This window comes from Bufo gargarizans, chromosome 6 (assembly GCF_014858855.1).
Source record: "Bufo gargarizans isolate SCDJY-AF-19 chromosome 6, ASM1485885v1, whole genome shotgun sequence".
In the NCBI taxonomy this organism is placed as follows: Eukaryota; Metazoa; Chordata; class Amphibia; order Anura; family Bufonidae; genus Bufo; species Bufo gargarizans.
The window spans coordinates 284,602,190-284,622,218 of record NC_058085.1 but is presented as its reverse complement, the minus strand read 5'-3'; the positions used below and the strand labels follow the sequence as shown (position 1 = coordinate 284,622,218).

The 20,029-nt window shown below is 43.8% G+C and overlaps 1 protein-coding gene across 1 annotated transcript in view; it reads left to right on the top strand.

The window, feature by feature from the left end:
- Positions 1-1,373: 1,373 nt before the first annotated feature.
- Positions 1,374-20,029, top strand: part of LAMA5 (laminin subunit alpha 5) — a 123,838-nt gene continuing 105,182 nt past the window's right edge. Inside the window, 2 exon segments of the mRNA XM_044296273.1 lie at positions 1,374-1,702; positions 5,460-5,612. Coding sequence (XP_044152208.1) covers positions 1,430-1,702; positions 5,460-5,612 — 426 coding nt within the window. The 5' untranslated portion in view covers positions 1,374-1,429.

Here is a 20,029-nt window from a genome sequence, read left to right as displayed (position 1 = left end):
TTATTAAAGCGCCGTTCATTCCATAGCGCTGTACATATAAAAAGAGGTACACATACATAATACAGACAATTGCACTAAGCATAAACAAGACGAGTTACAAACTGGTACAGAAGGAGAGAGGGCCCTTCCCGCGAGGGCCTTCAATCTACAAGGTATGGGAGAAGGACACAGTAGGAGAGGGTGCAGCTGGTCATGGCGGTATAGAGGCAGCAGGGTCACTGATTGTAGGCTTGTCTGAAGAGGTGGGAGAACTTCCATAGAAACTAATAGAGCAGCAGTTTCTATTCCTGAAAATTCAGGGGGGACTGCAGTTACCTTAGTTTCCACATATCACATCCACAGGGGTGAAGGAAACTGAGATATGGGGAGCTGTTGGGTCCTTGCTGATTACTCACTAGAACTGGGTAGTTAGACTGCTCAAAATATCAAATCATGCTAAAGCATAAGGCAAATTGCAATTTGGCAAACATAGGCCCAAGATTTACTAATGTGTCAGCTAAAAATCGGTCTAAAAAACTTATATGTGCAAAAGGGCGCCACTTTTTAGGCAGATTTTTGGAACAGATACATTAGTAAATCTGGGCCATAGTGTGAATGGGACTCTTCACATAACAGATTTGACACAGTTTATGACGTAAAAGATAGACCCCTTACATCAGCTCATGTATCCCAAAATTTTGCACCTGAAAGATGGGCACACGTCAGTAAAACCTTTGTGTAAAACCTAAAGTGTACAGGTCTTTCCTCAATATATAGGACATTTATATTTAACTCTTAGGTCATTTTCACCCCCACCCCAAATAAAAATTCCTCTCTAAATAAAATGTGGTGACCTCACTGGTCACTTAGTTATATCTGTTTCTGGGAAAGCTGGGTGATGACCTCTACTGATGATCACTCAGCCTCCTGAATGACAAATCTACCCAGTCTGCTCCACCATTGCCACATATCAGAGCTGAAGCTCAGCACCCTGTAACTGCAATCATATTGGTTGCCACCCAGCTTTCCTAGAAGCAGATAATACTAGCGTAATGTTTTGCTTTATTTCAGGGACCTTCTCTGTTATCACACAGTGGGGTTATGCCATAGTGGGTGCCCTCTGTAACCAAACTCCAACTCCTGATAACTGGTTTGTAGGGATGACAATCCCTAATAGTCATCAGTATAGTTTTTCCCCTAGATTTGCCAGGAGGGTATTACTTGACTAGGTCTGCCCCCTGATTACCCCATTGATGCTGGTGCCTGTCCCACTCCCAGTGCAGGGTGTGTGCCCCCAGTGTGGAGCAGGCAGCCCCTCTCCCCAGGGCAGGTCTGAGTGCTGCCCCCGCCCCTCTGCTCCTGTGTCAACCTCTAGCCCAGCATCATCATCATCCTCAGTTGTGTTAGTTTGGAGCTAGGGGGAGAGCGGGAGCACAGACAGTCCCGGGAGATGGCAGTGCCCAGGAGACACCCCTGCCCGCCGCTGCTGCACCTACTGCCGCTGTTCTGCTGCCTGGTCTGGAGATCGATCTGTGCCCAGGAGCTTCCCAATAACGGAGTCAATGGCTACAGCCTGCACCCACCATACTTCAACCTGGCAGAGGGCACCAAGATCTCCGCCACTGCCACCTGCGGGGAGGGAGAGGATGGCAGACCGCTGGAGGATCTGTACTGCAAACTGGTGGGGGGACCAGTGTCTGGGGATCCCAGCCAGACCATCCAGGTACTGAGCGCTTGTCCGGCACTTACAGAGTTAATCCCCCTCTGTTTATTTATTTATTTGCTACTTTGTATCAGTCACTTCCACCATAAGAGTAGCGGGGCAGTGCCCCCTTATACTCCTGGCCCTTACCCCGGACACTTTCTGTAGTTAAGGAAATTAACTCTGATGATTTGCTTAGCAACGGGGGCAAAACAATTCAATAATCTTCTGCTGGAGGGCTGGGAATCACTGGGCTGCAGCTATGGAGGACTAAAGCAGGAGCTGCACTTGTTACTGGTGCCTCCTCAGGAAGGCTTCCTAGCTTGGTGCTTGCAGGAGAAGATCTGATGGCACCTTAAAAATGAGGTCACCTTAAAGGGGTTGTTACTTGTTTCACTTCAACGGATGGCATTTATCATGTAGAGAAAGTTAATACAAGGCACTTACTAATGTATTGTGATTGTCCATATTGCCTCCTTTCCTGGCTTGATTCATTTTTCCATCACATCATACAATGCTTGTATCCAGGGGTTACGACCACCCTGCAATCCATCAGTGGTGGTCATACTTGCACAATATAGGAAATGGTCTTGTGGTCTTACATTGTGTTTTTTTTTTTTTTTTGTGCAACTTGCATACTTTATGTATGTTGCAGTTTAAAGTTTTGGAACTCTTTAAGTGTTAGGCCTCATTTTTACGTGTCTGTGATGACATCCGTGAAGGATCCGTGTTTGGTCCATGTGTCTGTTTTTTGTCTTCTGTGTCATCAGTTTTCCACCGACCACTTTTAGGCTGAAAATTTGTTTGCACAGCATCTCCTACAAGTGGTCTGTGAAAACCACGTACCAAATACAGATGTCATGTATCCCTGTACACATGGGATCCGTAATCACTAAATAGGGCATGCATCCATGTTATTAGCATGGATCCACGGTCCGTGGAAAACTACTGATGTGTGAATACACAATGGACGCATGAGGGCTCCGTGGAGATGACGGAACACCTTGGTGATTCACTGATGTGTGAAAGAGGCCTAATTTTGGTCACTGCGCTCCTTCAGCTTTTTTTTTTCCCATAGGAACAAAGTGCATGGATAGTCATTTTGCAGCAGTGGAAATCTGATTTTGAAAAAAATTATCAATATCGATAAAAAACTTTTGAAACGCACCATATATATATGGAGTGATGAAACAGATTTCCATTGGTTGAATGTAATAGTCTTCTCCCCTCAACATGTAGATTATTAGTATGGGCCGTTCACTGTAGTCTGATCATGGTCATGCTGTTTTACATTGTTGGATTATTATTTGACAACCATAACTTACAGGTGAAACTCGAAAAATTTGAATATTCATTTATTTCAGTAATGCAACCTAAAAGGTGAAACTAATATATGAGACTCATTACAGGCAAAGCGAGATATTTCAAGCCTTTGTTATAATTTGGATGATTATGGCTTACAGTTTATGAAACCCCAAAGTCACAATCTCAGGTCCCCTTTCTTTGCTCAGGGGGTATGGATTAATTAGCTGACTAGAGTGTGACACTTTGAGCCTAGAATATTGAACTTTTTCACAAAATTCTAATTTTAAGCTGCAGTAATGCTATTCCTTTTAATTTGCGTTACTGAAATGATTTGGACTTTGGCACGATATTCAAATTTTTCGAGTTTCACCTGTAGAGGAGAAAGTGTTTTCATGGCTGACTGGTCTCAGTTATTTTGTTGCCTTGTGGCTATAAGAAAATTAGTCTTTCCCCCGTCCTTACTTTCAATTGGATTGATCTTTTCAGCCTCAATTATTGGAATTCCAGCCTCTCTGTTTACAGGTGAGAATGTGGCCATTATTACTGGTGACGCCCTCTCCTTTCCAGACCTGAGCGGAGTATGTCACCATGCTACCCGTTCCAAAGAAAGGCCTTAGATCTTGCTAATTGTTCCTTGGCTTTCTTATCTGAAAGGCTGGCGGCCTCTTTGAACTGTGAAATGACTGACCACCTAGTTATGTGACACAGCAGGAGTGACTGCACCATAATGAGCCAGTCAGATCCTGCTGTGCCAGCTGTACAAAGCCTATATGCATAGCCTCTATAAGTCCATTATGTAAAGTGGGCCCATATTTCTTAAATATTTAAAGAGTGTTTCCCATTAAATAAAAAAACACCAACGAATATAAGTCATTGTGACGTCCTCTATGGTCATGTCAGTCAACTGATAGTTGTATATGTTTCTGGAAAAGCTGGATTAGAACCAGTATATCAGCGGAAGCCATTTTAACTACTGCTTTTTTACCCAGCTTTCCAGACTCTGAAATATCTGCCTAAGGCTTCATGCACACGACCGTTCCGTTTTTTGCGCCCATTGTAGAAATGCCTATTCTTGTCCGGAAAAGAATAGGACATGTTATATTTGTTTTGCGGGGCTATGTAACGAAGCAATGGATGCGGACAGCACACGGAGTGCTGTCCGCATCTTTTGCGGCCCCATTGAAATGAATGGACCCGCATCCAAGCCGCAAAAACTGTGGCTCGGATGCGAACCAAAACAATGGTCGTGTGCATGAGGCCTAAGGCCTCTTGCACACGACCGTATGTATTTTGCGGTCAGCATAACACGGATCCGCAAAAAAACGGGTGACGTCCGTGTTACATTTGTTTTTTTGTGTATTCATTGTAACACTGCCTGTCCTTGTCCGCAAAACAGACAAGAATAGGGCGTATTTTTTTGCAGGACGGACTTGCAGACATACGGAAACTGAATGATCACGGAGTCATTTATTTTTTATTGCGGACCCGTTGAAGTGAAGGGTTCCGCATATGGGCTGCAAGAAAATGGAAGGGACGCGGAAAGAAAAGACGGTTGTGTGCATGAGCCCTTACTAAACAGTGATTTATCACCTAGGCCCATATCGAGGTGTAGCTAGGCATCCTTGAGTCTAGGAGGTTGCTGTTCCAGATCTACCAATCATTTGCCAAATAGCAATATACACCCTTCCCCCCATATCAATGTATAACAGGGATTGTCACCCAGCCTTTCATAATTCACTGAATCACACAGTTTACTAAGCCATTCAGGAGGCTAGAAAGCTGGATGACAGCCCATGAGGGCGTTGTAACGGTTGTACACAGAAGTGGGTAAGACTCGAGGGCTTTTATTTACTAGAGGTTTTCTGCTATACCCCTAATATGGGTAAATAATTTCATGGCAATGCATTATTGACATGCAAAGACCTGTGGGACTATCATACAATATAATGAAGTCCTTAGAAGGCACCGCTGATCTCCATGCCTGTGAAGTCTCGCTCATACATCCGTGTCCGTGCTCAAATCCGTGAGAAGGTGGTCAGTGATGCATCCGTGAAGCTGTCCATGAAGGATCTGTGTTGGGTCTGTTTCTTGCGGTCCGTGTGCCATCTGTGTTTCACTGACCCTGCACAGCTGAGAAAGAATTTTCAAAGCATCTCTTTCTAATGATCCGTGAAACACGGATGATATCCATGGTTTTCACGGACCCACAGACTATAATGGACATGATGGATCTGTGAACATGGACAAAATAGTGCATTCATCTGTGCTAAAAACAAGGATCCACTGACAGTGCTAATACACTGATGAGTGAATACACACCTTAAAATGAATAGGGACGTGTGCTGTCTGCGGAGAACATGTCCGTGGAACGTGACGCGTGAATGAGGCTTAATAAAACAGTGTCATTCTTGCCTTTCTGTGGTCATCTTGACACCTGGAATCATCTTATTAAATGTCTTGTCTTTGTTCCCAGGGCCAGTACTGCGACATCTGCTTAGGCAGCAGTGGAGATAAGTCTCACCCGATCACCAACGCCATTGATGGAACTGAACGATGGTGGCAGAGCCCTCCGCTTTCCCGGGGACTGGAGTACAATGAAGTCAACGTTACCTTGGATATGGGGCAGGTCTGTATGAGATATGCTACTGTGTGTAAAGCTTGTATAAGGGTACTTTCACACTTGCGTTGTTGGATTCCGGCAGGCAGCTCCGACACCGGAACTGCCTGCCGGATCAGGCAATCTGTATGCAAACGGATACCATTTGTAGACGGATCCGGATGCGGATCCGTCTCACAAATGCATTGCATACCTCCGGTTGTCATCCGGAAAAACTGATCTGATATTTATCTTTTTCACATATTTAAAGGTCTGCGCATGCACAGACCGCAAAACCAGATCCGTTTTTCCGGAACACATGGGGCCGGATACGGCATTAATGCATTTCAATAGAAAATAATGCTGGATCCGAGATTCCGGCAAGTGTTCCGGAGTTTTGGACATAGAAAATATTGCAGCATGCTGCGGTATTTTCTTCTTCCAAAAACCGTACAGTGACTGAACTGAAGACATCCTGATGCATCCTGAAAGGATTGCTCTCCATTCAGAATGCATTAGGATAAAACTGATCAGTTTTTTCCGGTTTTGAGCCCCTAGGACTGAACTCAATACCGGAAAAGTTTAACGCAAGTGTGAAAGTACCCTTAGACCAACTGATGTCTTGCAGGTAATGATTATATTTTTGCAACTCGTTAGCAACCAAAAATGTGCTTATTACATAGAAGAATGTTCATTTATAATTTCCCTCGTTAATCGTTCGCTATTGGTTGGCTCTGCATTTATGTTCTGTGTACTCTGCTTCCCATACAGTACTAATGAATTCAACTAAATCCCCCTTCCCTCCAAATATCGACCAAGAGGACGGAGTTCACTTGCTGGTGGTCTTGCTGGAATCTCGTCTCATTGATTGTGAGCTCACTCCCCCAGCTGGAAAGTGCCCCTAATGTGGAGGACTGCTCTGCCTGTGCTGGAGGAGGAGGGGACGGTGCATTTAATTGTATTTTATTGTGTGCTCAGGTCCCATCCCCCAGGACAGTGTCATTGTGCAGATAGATCAGGCTGTGGTGTCCTGGGCCTGAGATGCTTGTAGATGAGCAGCAACAGGCCTCAGATTCCCAGACCATTGGCATGCATTGGTTGGGGGGTCACTTTTGGTGACTCAATCAATTAACGTCCTATGGACCATTGAGTTAAATCTCTGCCCTGTGCTGCAGAGGTTATACCGGATATACTGAGGTACAGAGACTTGACATTTAGACCTGTTTGCTTGCTTGCTTCTGTGAGCTTTGCTGTTAGCTTTCATTCTACTTTTCATTCTCCTTGTATCATGTATATACAGTATGAGCTTAAGGGGGTTTTCTTTTCAGAACTGATTTTGCCGCAGGACCTGCCCCCAATGATATACATATATCCTAATAGAGCACATGGACAGGGGTTGTCTTCATGAGACATTCCCTTTTAAAGGCTGGAACTTGAGTGGCTTTCAAGATGGCTAAGTGGAGAATAGGATGGGTTCTGTAGTAAATGTCATTAGTACGCTGGCTGGTATAATACAAAATGGATGTAGTGAAATTGTGATGGTGTTAACTTGTCTGAGAAACTCCAGGCCTGGTCACCCATGGCAACCAATCAGAGCTCAGCTTTCATCTCTTAAACCACTGTGGAAAAATGAGAGCTGTGCTGTGATTGGTTGCTATGAGCACTGTTTTTTCCTGGTTTTGTGTCAGAATTTTTGTTTTTTGATAAATGAAACCCAGAGGAATATCTCCCAAATGTCCCATTTTGCATGACATTGTCCTATGGAACAAAACTAAAAGGGGTGGTCCTTATGCAGATTATCACAGTCTTGGGCATAACATGGGGTGTAGCTTAATAATATCCCACAAATAGGGATATGGTGTCAGATATATTTGAATCTTGCTGGAAACAGTGAGTTACGGGTGTATTAGACACCAATCGCAGATAGCTAGCTGATTACATGCTGTGACATCGCTCATCCCCAGGCTGGACAGCGGTGTGCGATCACTATTAGACAGAGCGATCTGCCTCCACCAAATCCAGATCTTTCAGCATGCAAACACTCATTTATCGGGCATTTAGAGGCAGTATTAGACTGCCAGATGATCGCTAACAAGTGTTCATAGGAACGCTCATGAGCGATTATCGGGCAGAAAATTGTGCAGTCTACCTTTTAAGGGCTGTATTAAACCAACAGATTATTGGTCAGATGGCAATTTACACAAAGAGATCTTCTGTTGTACTCACCAACTATTGTCTGATTGGACAGATATTGGTCAGATAATCTGTTGGTGTAATACAGCCCTTATCTGAAATACACTTGTAGATAAATTCTGAAGGGACTGTCACTTAAATGATATCAGCAGTATATAAGCAAAGCAACATTAAAAGACCAGCAGCTATGGATGTACAGTAATTGTTTCTGGGGGTTCTCGGCCCTGGGACTTATTGAGGAACAATATGTCTGTGAAGGTTCTCATTTATCCAGGTCATGGTATATCTGTAAAGAATAAATCAAGGCAACTGGACTTACTGTAAATTTCTTGAAAACGTTTCACTCGTTCTTCTCAATTCTAAGTGACTGTACAAGAATGAATTCCCAGAGAATTCTTGTACAGTCACTCAGAATTGAGAAAGCTCGTTGGAAGAACGGTTGAAACGTTTTCAAGAAATTTACAGTAAGTCCAGTTGCCTTGATTTATTCTTTGCAGATTTATTGAGGAACACAACTGAAAATGTCTGATACTGACAAACAATAACTTGAATTCAATCCAATACAGATAAAATAGAGTTTAGATTTATTGTTCCTTTAAAGGGCTTCTGTCAGCAGATTTGTACCTTTGACACTTGTCCTGTTGTATGTGTGCTTGGCAGCTGAAGGCATCTGTGTTGGTCCCATGTTCATATGTGCCTGCGTTGCTGCCAAAATGAAGTTTTAATATATACAAATGAGCCTCTAGGAGCAACGGGGGCGTTGCCATTACACCTAGAGGCTCTGCTCTCTCTGCAGCTAACGCATCCTCTCCATTTTGATTGACAGAGCCAGGCAGGTGTGATTACATTTTCACTGCATGGCCCTGTCAAAGTGCAGAGGGCACAGCAGTTGCAGAGAGAGCAGTGCCTCTAGGTGTAATGGTTACACCCCCATTGCTCCTAGAGGCTCATTTGCATAGAATAAAACATAATTTTTCTCAGCAATGCGGGCACATATGAACATGGGACCAACACAGATGTCTTCAGCTGCTAAGTGCACATGTAACAGGTCAGCCAGTGCCATGGGTACAAATCTGCTGACAGATGCCCATGAGTCTTAAGGTACATTTACACCTACTGATCGGCAGCCGATTGTCAGGAAGGAAGCATTCCTTTCCGACAGTTGGCTCCTCGTTCAGTGCATTTATATACCCCCATAGTACGAGGGCGAGGGATCACTCATACAGCTGTATTGTTTCTGGGCAGCAGATCGCTGTTTAGACAGCACAATTTGGTTCCCAGAAATGATCATTTAGGTACCTGCATGAACGACAGTTTCACCCAATAAATGAGCGTTTTGGCTCGTTCATCCGGTGATCTGCTGCACCTTTACGTCGGCACCTTTTACGATTGGAGGGAACGCAAGGAACATTAGTCTCTAATAATCTGCCCATTACTGCACCGTGTAAATCCACCTTTATATAAAAACTTGTTCAGATGGGATAATAAGGTTAGTAGTTATCAAGAGTTTTGCGTTCTTCTGCCTCCCCTCGTGCTGTACAGTGCCATGTAGATGAGGATAAGGAATGTCTTTGTTTCTTGTCTTGCGGATATGTATGGAATTCCAGTTATCCAGGGATCAGTCTGTACCTGTGCAGTCTCCCGTACATCCGGAGAGCTTACACACTTATTTCTTCCAACAAGTTCTCTTGACATTTTTTTATTGTTCTTGTGTGGCTCTTGGTTTAACGCTTTACCTGCCAGTCTTCTGCACTTAGTGTTCAACCAGACCCTCCCTACCCAACCACTATGGCTTTAGCAGCAATTGAGTCCAGTACATAAACAGCTCATGAATATTTTGTCCACTGGGACACCCTTCCTTCTTAGAATTGGTGGGAGCCCCAATGATAGAACATCAACAGTTCACACATTTATGACACAAGTGATGTTCTATAAATGTATCTCCTTGTCTGCCTACATTTCCTTTGTCCTTAATTAGCCGCCAATATGCTTTAAAGCAGCCAAAGGGCCTGATTTAGCACTATGAATAAATCTGAAGGTTTATTGGCTGTCAAAACACAGGAAAGTCATGGGATTGGGGGTGTGATTTAATCTTGAATATTATAACCTTTCTCTGATTCCTCTGTTTTCATAAGTTAGGAGGAAGAAAAATATAATCAGCCACCAGGAAGTCTGCGCTTATTCATTTGAGAATCTCATTCTCCTGTCTCCTCCTCGCTTTGTTCCCAAACTTCAGGATGTGTCCCAGTCATGGAGGGTAGGCCAACACAGGTCTCTGCTTGCCCTTCATCAACTAAAGTCTGTAAGGAGACAGATAGTTTCTTTATGACATCTTATTACCCTGAGGACATTCATAATTTGCATTAAACACCCCTCTGCCTCTACAACTGTCTTGGGTACTGTATATAGGAGTTTTACTCTAATATTCTTATGCCCATCCACCCACTACCCCAAACACCACACCGTTCCTTTGGCGTGTCGTCCAGCGTCCTTCTCACTTACAGTAGGGATACTTTCACACAAATGAAATATCCCAAATAGTTTAAAGGGGTTGTCCAAGTTCAGAGCTGAAACCGGACATAGCCTTATTTTCACCCAGGCAGCCCCCCTGAGGCTAGCATCGGAGCATCTCATGCTCTAATGCCCTCCCTTGCCCTGCACTAAATCGCGCCGGGCGCGGGCTCTTTTGTTTATCATAACACACTGGCTTCCGCCCGGCAGTGTGTTCGGTGACTTTACCGGCTCTGATGAACAGGCTTTAGCGCTGCCCTATCCGTTTTACTGGCTAGAGCAGCGCTAAATCCCGCCCATCAGTGCCGGTGACGTCACTGGGCTTCCTGGCAGCCCCATGGAGAGCCTGGTACATCACCGGATCTCCAAAAAATGCCTTTGCCCTGCGTGATTTAGCACAGGGCAAAGGAGAGCATCGGAGCATGAACTGCTCCAATGCTTAGGTCAGGAGGGCTGCCTGGGTGAAAATGGTGGAATGTCCGGGTTCAGCTCTGAACCCAGACAACCCTTTTAAGACTGTATTAGACAGCCCTATTCTGCCAGCAATCGACTTCCTCCCTAGTGGAGGAGACTGCTGTATTACATGCGATCTCCGCATCGGTATAGGGAGGAGTGATCGTTATACCATCGCTCTTCCCTATACTGAATCACTGTTTGCCGGCAGCAGACTGTGATTGTCATCTGCAAACTGATAATTTTTAAACCTGTCAAAAGATTTGTAGTGTTCGCTCGTTCATGGGGTAGTCGGCGTCGCATTACTACGAACGCTCATCACCAATCATCTGGCAGAAAATCTGCCTGTCTAAGGGTACTTTAACACTAGCATTAGAAGAATCCGGCAGGCAGTTCCGTTGCTGGAACTGCCTGCCGGATCCGGAAATTCGTATGCAAACTGATATCATTTGTTTCCGGATCCAGATGTGGATCTGTCTGACAAATGCATTGCAATACCGGATGCGTCTCTTCGGTGTCATCTGGAAAAACGGATCCGGTATTTATATTTTTCACAGATTTAAAGGTCTGCACATGCGCAGACCGGGAAACAGCATGCTGCTATATTTTCTACGGCCTAATACCGTAAAAGGGACTGAACTGAAGACATCCTGATGCATACTGAACGGACTGCTTTCCATTCAGAATGCATTGGGATAAAATAAAAAGCCCCTTTAACTTTAACGCTAGTCTAAAACAGGCTTTAGTCATAGTCAATCAACTAGTGGTACACAACTAACAGATCCCAAAAACAAATGACGGACCAGGTCCTTGACAAGTATGTATCTGAGGCTGAGTGCCATCAGTTAGGTTCACAGGTTGTCAGTTTTGAGCCTGTTTTGGTAGGACCTACTAGTACAACCAGGTGTTGAGCAGATGTGACCAAGGTGTAAAGCCTATATTAGACGGGCAGATTTTCTACCAAATGATCACTAACGATCATCTGGCAGTGTAATACTGCCGCCAATTACTTAATGAACAAGCAAACGCTCATTCATCGGGCAATCCAAATCTTTTGACGGGTTTAAAAATTATCATTTGCAGCAAACAATGATTCAGTATAGGGAAGAGTGATGGTATAACGATCGCTCCTCCCTACACTGAGGAGGAAATCGCTGCATGTAATAACAGCGCTCTCCAACGCTAGCGAGCAGGCGATTGCCGGGAAAGAACGCTTCCCTCCCAACAATCGCACGCAGAATTGGGCTGTCTAGTACAGCCTTAAGACCCCATTAAAGGGCTTATCCAGAATTAGAAAAAACAGGGCTGCTTTCTTTCAAAGCTGCACCTTTCCTGTCCTTGGGCTGTATTTGGTAATGTAGGTTAGTTCCATCAGCATGAATAAAGCTGGGATGCAAAATGGTGGCACTCACTGTTTTACGGAAAAAAAAACAATATCTTCTAATCTTCAACAACCCATTTATGCCTAACATCTGGGCATTTCTGCAGTAATTTGCAGTGGATAAAATCTCACATATCATATTTCACAATTGATTCCTGCAACGACCCTGGTAACATTTTATTGCTTCTTCTCTATCATCAAGACCAGGCTTCATAGCAAATCTCATGTAGGGTTGGTCTGACATCTCAGACTTCTCAATTTTTCCCCGGGCTGCCCTACATTGTGTACATCAGAGCTTGATGAAGTAACTGAGCAATCAATGTAAAAGCTGTTAACAGGACAAGGTCATTGGGTGTGTGTGGGGGAGCACTTGGGCACTAGAAGATTTTCAGACAAGAAGGTGAGGACAAATAAAGGCAGGTGGAGGAGGGCAGGGGCAGCCTGTGTGGGTTTATGGGCTACAACCCCCTGGATTAGTATAATAGCTTGCTGTTTATTGCAGTTTATTTATTACAGTTTTTAACAAGCCAATTAAGCTCCACGGGCCACCCAGCTAGCCCTGCAATGTGGGCATTGACTTTACAGTAGGGTTTCTTCTAAGGAAAAAAGAGCATAAAGAGTTAAGTGGCTAGTGTTTTAATGGTCACTTCCTAACAATAAGATCAGCTGTCATTCCTCAGCTCCTTGTGGATCAGGGTCAATTACAGAGGAATGACCCAAAGAGATGACTAAAAGGACAAAGATAAAGAGCAGGGCTCTGTTTTTCTTATTTGTGCTCATGTCATGAAATCTCCAGATTTATCCTGTCCCTTGGGAGCCACTGGGAAGTGGACAGTCCAAGCCAGCAGGAATTGCTCTTGCAAACTCTGGAATATTTGTGCTGAAAAAATTTCAAAATCGAGGTCGAAGAAAGTTTTAATAAACTTGTCTAACCTGTTCTTCAGAGCAAAGTTATTACCAAAGGGGCCCCTTACCGGAGATGGATCATACTGTTACCACAACATTTCTCCCTAAGACAAGAGATCCTGACACTTCTCTACTCTATTGACTTCTGATCATTATAGGAGTAAAGGAGGACATGACTCAGTTGTTTGCTAATGTAGTGCCTATAAAAAGGAGCTTTTGGTAAGGTTCATAGGGAGCTTCTGCCCCCGAACAGGTGGGAGCTTCTGCCCCCGAAAGGATCAATTGGCTACCTCCATGGTAGTATGAGGTGATTGATGCAAAGGTGATCTAAGGACATGACGTGTCATAACAGTTCTATCAGCTTATGAACAGATCTTTTCAAGACTCCTATGAAAGAACCCTGTAAGAATTATGAGTCAGTTTGCACTCTCAGTGGACTTATCAAAACAGAGATTATTGGTCTTGTTATTTACCAAAGTAAAACCAGTAATTTATCTTTAGAGCACAAAGTAAAACCTGATAATACAACATTGGCCTCTTTGAGTGACCAAGGGCATTGAGAATAACCTTGGCTGTCCACCAACCTTGAGAAATGTAAGCAAGAAACATTATTTCTAAATGTCCCACTGTGCTATATAGTGGGTAACAATGTGTCATTGAGTGGTGTCTTCTTAAACTCACCTTGGGCAAAAGTGGAGGAGACTATGCTAGGAGCTTATAGCCTACTTAAAACGACTAGGTTGAAAGTGGGCAAGTAACACGTTGGGCTGCTATTAGTAAGAGTAGATAGATCTTCTGTACAGTGTCTGTCTATTGGAGAGGTCTTTTATAGTACATTAACCTGGTCATGACAAATCTATAATAGACCTGATGATTGTCAGTATATGGTTGATTTCATCTTGTCAAGAGTGAATTTTCAAGGGAAGACAACCATATGATATTGGAAAATGGTAGATCCTCTTCAAAATGTTTCTTGGTCACACTCTGGATCTTATCTTTACCCGCCTCTGCTCCCTATCTAACCTTTCTAACTCACCTTTCCCCCTATCCGATCACACCCCCCGCAGGAAGCTTAAACGTGTTGACTTTCCCATGCTTTCTGACTATCTTCTGCCACTCTTTACATGTTCCTTCTAGGATGCAGATGCTGCCACCCCGCAGAGTCCTCATTTTCAAATCCTCACTTGCTGCCGCAAAACAGGCCTACTTCTCATCTCCCATATCTTCCCTGTCTCACAACCCTAAACAACTTTAACACTTTTAACTCTCTTCTCCGTCGCCCAGCGCCCCCACCCTCTTCTCTCATATCAGCTGAGGACTTTGCCACATACTTTAAACAAAAGATTGACAAAATCAGAGAAAGCTTCTGTGCACAGTCCCCACAGCCCCTCTACACAACTACTCAGTCCTCTTCTCCCAACACCTGCTTCTCCACCATTGCAGAAGAAAACTTCCCACCCTACCCTCCAGATCACTTCTCACCACCTGTGCACTTGACCCAATCCCATTCCATCTCACCCCCAACCTCACCACAGTATTTATCCCATCCCTAACCTATCTCTTCAATATCCACCGTGTCTTCCCCTCTGGTTTTAAACATGCTATCATTACACCCATCCTCAAAAAACTTTCCCTTGACCCATCTACTTTGTCTAGTTATCGCCCTATATCACTTCTCCCATATGCTTCAAAGCTACTTGAACAACATGTCTACTTTGAGCTATTCTGTCACCTATCTTCCTGCTCAATCTTTGACTGGCTACAATCTGGCTTCCGACCTCACCACTTGACTGAAACTGCCCTCACCAAAGTCACCAACTAGCTGCTAACTGCCAAAACCAAACAACATTACTCTGTCCTCCTCCTCCTTGACCTGTCCTCTGCGCCTCTCCCCTATGCCAATCCCTTCACTGGCTCCCCATTGCCCTGTGAATTCAGTTTAAAATACTAACAAATACATATGAGGCTGTCCATAACCTGTCCCCTCCATACATCTCTAAACTACTTTCTTGACACATCCCCACACGTAATCTCCAATCCTTACAAGACCTTTTTCTCTCCTCTTATCACCTCTTCCCACAACTGCCTCTAAGATTTCTCCCGTGCATCCCCCATACTCTGGAATTCTCTTCCCCAACATATTAGACTCTCACCTACAGTGGAATCCTTCAAAAGAAACCTGAAAACCTACCTCTTCGGCCAAGCCTACAACCAGTGACGCTGCAGATGCTATACCATCATGACCAGCTTCACCCTCACCTACTGTGTTCTTCCTTTATACCTTCTAGATTGTGAGTCCTTGCAAGCAGGGCCCTTTCATCTTTTTCATCCTTATTGCAATTATCTCCATTATGTATGTATACTTCTTATCATATGTACAGCGCCATGGAATGAATGACGCTTTAATAATAAATAATAATAATACAATAATCCTCTACTTCAGCGCTGGATAACCATTGACTGCAATGAGGTCCAGCAGTAACCTGGACGCTTTCTGGCATAAATGTCAGTTTTCAGCCAGACAAAAACCCTTGTGTGCATTGTTTTTTTGTCTGGCCAACAGTTAGCATTTTCTCCAGGTCAGGCAACCGGATGTCCTAAACGGATATATGAACGAGGCCTAACATGTCATAAAAATATTATCGGTGAGGGGTTGAACATTTGGTAATGAGGGTATTCATGTGTGTCCACAGAGTACAGGAAGTAGGATCTCCCATGCTTAGAAACGTTTTTTTTTTAATGTATGACAATACCCTTTAAGAAAACACCCAATGGGTGACCTTTGTGTACCATGTTACTGTACCACATCATTGGGATTGCAAGTTGATGGACTGATATCGTTGTTTGACCCATAAGGGGTTAATATCCAAAAAGTTCCTATATGGTTTATGAAATTGTCTCATTTGAGTGATTCTCCTGTTCTTGGTCATTTCACATGAGACCATTTACTTTTTACTTTTACTAGAAATAGATTTCACCCCACTAGCTAATAATAAGACTGAATTCATTTGGGCAGGTAGTGATTGTCTAAAGCCTGGATATTAATTATACACGGTTAGCTAGTCATCCATTACACGTACTTAATGGTAATCTGACTCCGGGCAAGGCAGTTAACACTTTCCGAGGTATGCCTTCTTCTTCTCAAAGCTGTAGACGGAACTGTGCCGGGCAAAGAACAGGTTAATTTAAGGGGTACCCTCACAGTCGGTGACCTGTGAGTTTAGCTCTGTTATGCTTGGAAGGCTGTCGGATTCCTGTGTATTTTTCAATGATAACTATGAAAGTGTCGGGGATTATTCTATAGTGGTCTCCCATAGCAATGAATAAGCAGGTTCACAGCAGGTGGATACCGTGGTGTTCCAGAGGCGGATGCGGATCTGGATAATTAAATTGCAGAGGCTTTTGTTGAGAACTTGGCTGAAGACTGCAGGGGGATTTTTCTGCTTCTGAATTCTTTTAGGAATGAAACCTTATAGGGTCTGTTTTTCTATCGCAAGAAGGTCAGGCCGATGATGGTTCTCCAGCTGTGGTGGTGGGACGTATAGTCTACAAACGCTGGATAGCCCCCACTGGCTCTGCTGTAGTTCCAGTGGTGATGAGCCAGTATTCAAAATTAGTCTTAGAAACCTGTTAGAAAAAAGTGCCAATTTTTTGCAATTCGTATATTCTTTTACTCTGTATTGATGGCAACTGGAATAAAGAGGGGAGCTGCTGACCATTTCCATTTAAGAGCTATTATATTAAGGGTTGATACAGGGAGTGCAGAATTATTAGGCAAATGAGTATTTTGACCACATCATCCTCTTTATGCATGTTGTCTTACTCCAAGCTGTATAGGCTCGAAAGCCTACTACCAATTAAGCATATTAGGTGATGTGCATCTCTGTAATGAGAAGGGGTGTGGTCTAATGACATCAACACCCTATATCAGGTGTGCATAATTATTAGGCAACTTCCTTTCCTTTGGCAAAATGGGTCAAAAGAAGGACTTGACAGGCTCAGAAAAGTCAAAAATAGTGAGATATCTTGCAGAGGGATGCAGCACTCTTAAAATTGCAAAGCTTCTGAAGCGTGATCATCGAACAATCAAGCGTTTCATTCAAAATAGTCAACAGGGTCGCAAGAAGCGTGTGGAAAAACCAAGGCGCAAAATAACTGCCCATGAACTGAGAAAAGTCAAGCGTGCAGCTGCCAAGATGCCACTTGCCACCAGTTTGGCCATATTTCAGAGCTGCAACATCACTGGAGTGCCCAAAAGCACAAGGTGTGCAATACTCAGAGACATGGCCAAGGTAAGAAAGGCTGAAAGACGACCACCACTGAACAAAGCACACAAGCTGAAACGTCAAGACTGGGCCAAGAAATATCTCAAGACTGATTTTTCTAAGGTTTTATGGACTGATGAAATGAGAGTGAGTCTTGATGGGCCAGATGGATGGGCCCGTGCCTGGATTGGTAAAGGTCAGAGAGCTCCAGTCCGACTCAGACGCCAGCAAGGTGGAGGTGGAGTACTGGTTTGGGCTGGTATCATCAAAGATGAGCTTGTGGGGCCTTTTCGGGTTGTGGATGGAGTGAAGCTCAACTCCCAGTCCTACTGCCAGTTTCTGGAAGACACCTTCTTCAAGCAGTGGTACAGGAAGAAGTCTGCATCCTTCAAGAAAAACATGATTTTCATGCAGGACAATGCTCCATCACACGCGTCCAAGTACTCCACAGCGTGGCTGGCAAGAAAGGGTATAAAAGAAGAAAATCTAATGACATGGCCTCCTTGTTCACCTGATCTGAACCCCATTGAGAACCTGTGGTCCATCATCAAATGTGAGATTTACAAGGAGGGAAAACAGTACACCTCTCTGAACAGTGTCTGGGAGGCTGTGGTTGCTGCTGCACGCAATGTTGATGGTGAAAAGATCAAAACACTGACAGAATCCATGGATGCAGGCTTTTGAGTGTCCTTGCAAAGAAAGGTGGCTATATTGGTCACTGATTTGTTTTTGTTTTGTTTTTAAATGTCATAAATGTATATTTGTGAATGTTGAGATGTTATATTGGTTTCACTGGTAAAAATAAATAATTGAAATGGGTATATATTTGTTTTTTGTTAAGTTGCCTAATAATTATGCACAGTAATAGTCACCTGCACACACAGATATCCCCCTAAAATAGCTAAAACTAAGAACAAACTAAAAACTACTTCCAAAAATATTCAGCTTTGATATTAATGAGTTTTTTGGGTTCATTGAGAACATGGTTGTTGTTCAATAATAAAATTAATCCTCAAAAATACAACTTGCCTAATAATTCTGCACTCCCTGTACAGGTTCTTCAACCAGACCTGACCTGTAATTGGTCACTTTGCTGACAAATATTTTGGCGTCAACATTTGTCATTGCAGCTGGTCTCCCAGTGTGTAATGTCTGTCATGTAAACTGACGGAGTTTTACTGTGAACTTGTTATGGGCGTAGACTCCTCTCCCAGTCTCTGATCTTCATGATGAACCAAGACATCTTGTCTTTCATTAGAGATTGGCACATACCTTGCAAAATTACAGACCCGTGCTGCTTTCCTCTGTAATTGTGTTTTCTTGACTTTTTTTTATTTATTTAACATCAAGAGGCTCCTTTTAACAGTCCCCTTATCTCGGGTGACCGTCAATTAGTTAATATTGTCTACAGTGTAATGGCTGCCTGTAAATATAAGCTACTTAATCTCCATAGACATTAGATTTCTAGGGGACATTTCTCCCCAATATGGCTACTATAACAAATATCACAGTGATCATCCCCAAGCTCTCTCAGATTTGTGATTGACAAATCTTCCTGGTTATGCCGCAGTATAAGAGCCGGGCACGGTGAGAGAACATGATGCGGCGGCCATAATTGTGGGATCTCAGATGACGGTTACCCCATTAGAACTAATCTACTCCTATGTTTCCGAGGGCAACCAACCGAATTTTGAAACCAGGTTTGGGTGCGAGAAAACAAAATTCAACAACAGAGGTTTTATTTAGAATAAGGCAGCATTCACACGACCGTTGTGTGTTTTGCAGTCTGCAAAACACGGATGGTGTCCGTGCGCGTTCCGCAATTTGTGGAACGGCACAGACAGCTTTCAATATAAATGCCTATTCTTGTCCGCAAAGCGCGGACAAGAATAGGACATGTTATATTTTTTTAACGGGGCCACGGAACGGAGCAACGGATGCGGACAGCACACATTGAAGTGAATGGGTCCGCATCCGAGCCGCCAAAACCTAAAAGCCTAAGGCTACATCCACACAACCGTAGTCCTGGTCCGCATCCGAGCCGCAGTTTTTGTGGCTCGGATGTGGACCCATTCACTTCAATGAGGCCGCAAAAGATGCGGACAGCACTCCGTGTGCTGTCCGCATCCGTTGCTCCGTTCCGAGGCCCCGCTAAAAAAATATAACATGTCCTATTCTTGTCCGTGCTTTGCGGACAAGAATAGGCATTTCTACAATGGGCTGCCCGTTCCGTTAATTGCGGAAGGCACACGGGCGGCTTCTGTTTTTTGCAGATCCGCGGACCGCAAAAAAACGGCACGGTTGTGTGCCTTTAGCTTTATTCTGAGAAATTTTCCTTTAAGGTCCCCTACGTCTGTCTGTCACGCTATCAGGTCTACATGTTACGGCATCTTTGTTTAACCTGACCGTGTTGGATTTTTCGTACGCACCTTCCATGCAGTGCTCTCTCTGTTTTTTTTTTCTCAAATCCTGTAAGGTAATTTCCATCTCTTTGATGCCAGTGTTTTGTCTCGCTCTCTAACCCTGCGCCTCAGACTGTGAATCTGATCGCCACGGATGGGAGACGGGTGTGCGGGGGGGGGGGGGGGGGGTGACAAGGTTGTGGGGTAATTGACTGAGAAAGCCAGACTTATGGGAAAGCGTTTTTTTTTTTTTTCCTCTTATAGTTTTAAGTCTTTGAAATGTCTTGGGGCCCTGTCTACTCGTTCTCTATTGTCTTTTATCTTTCTCATTCATTG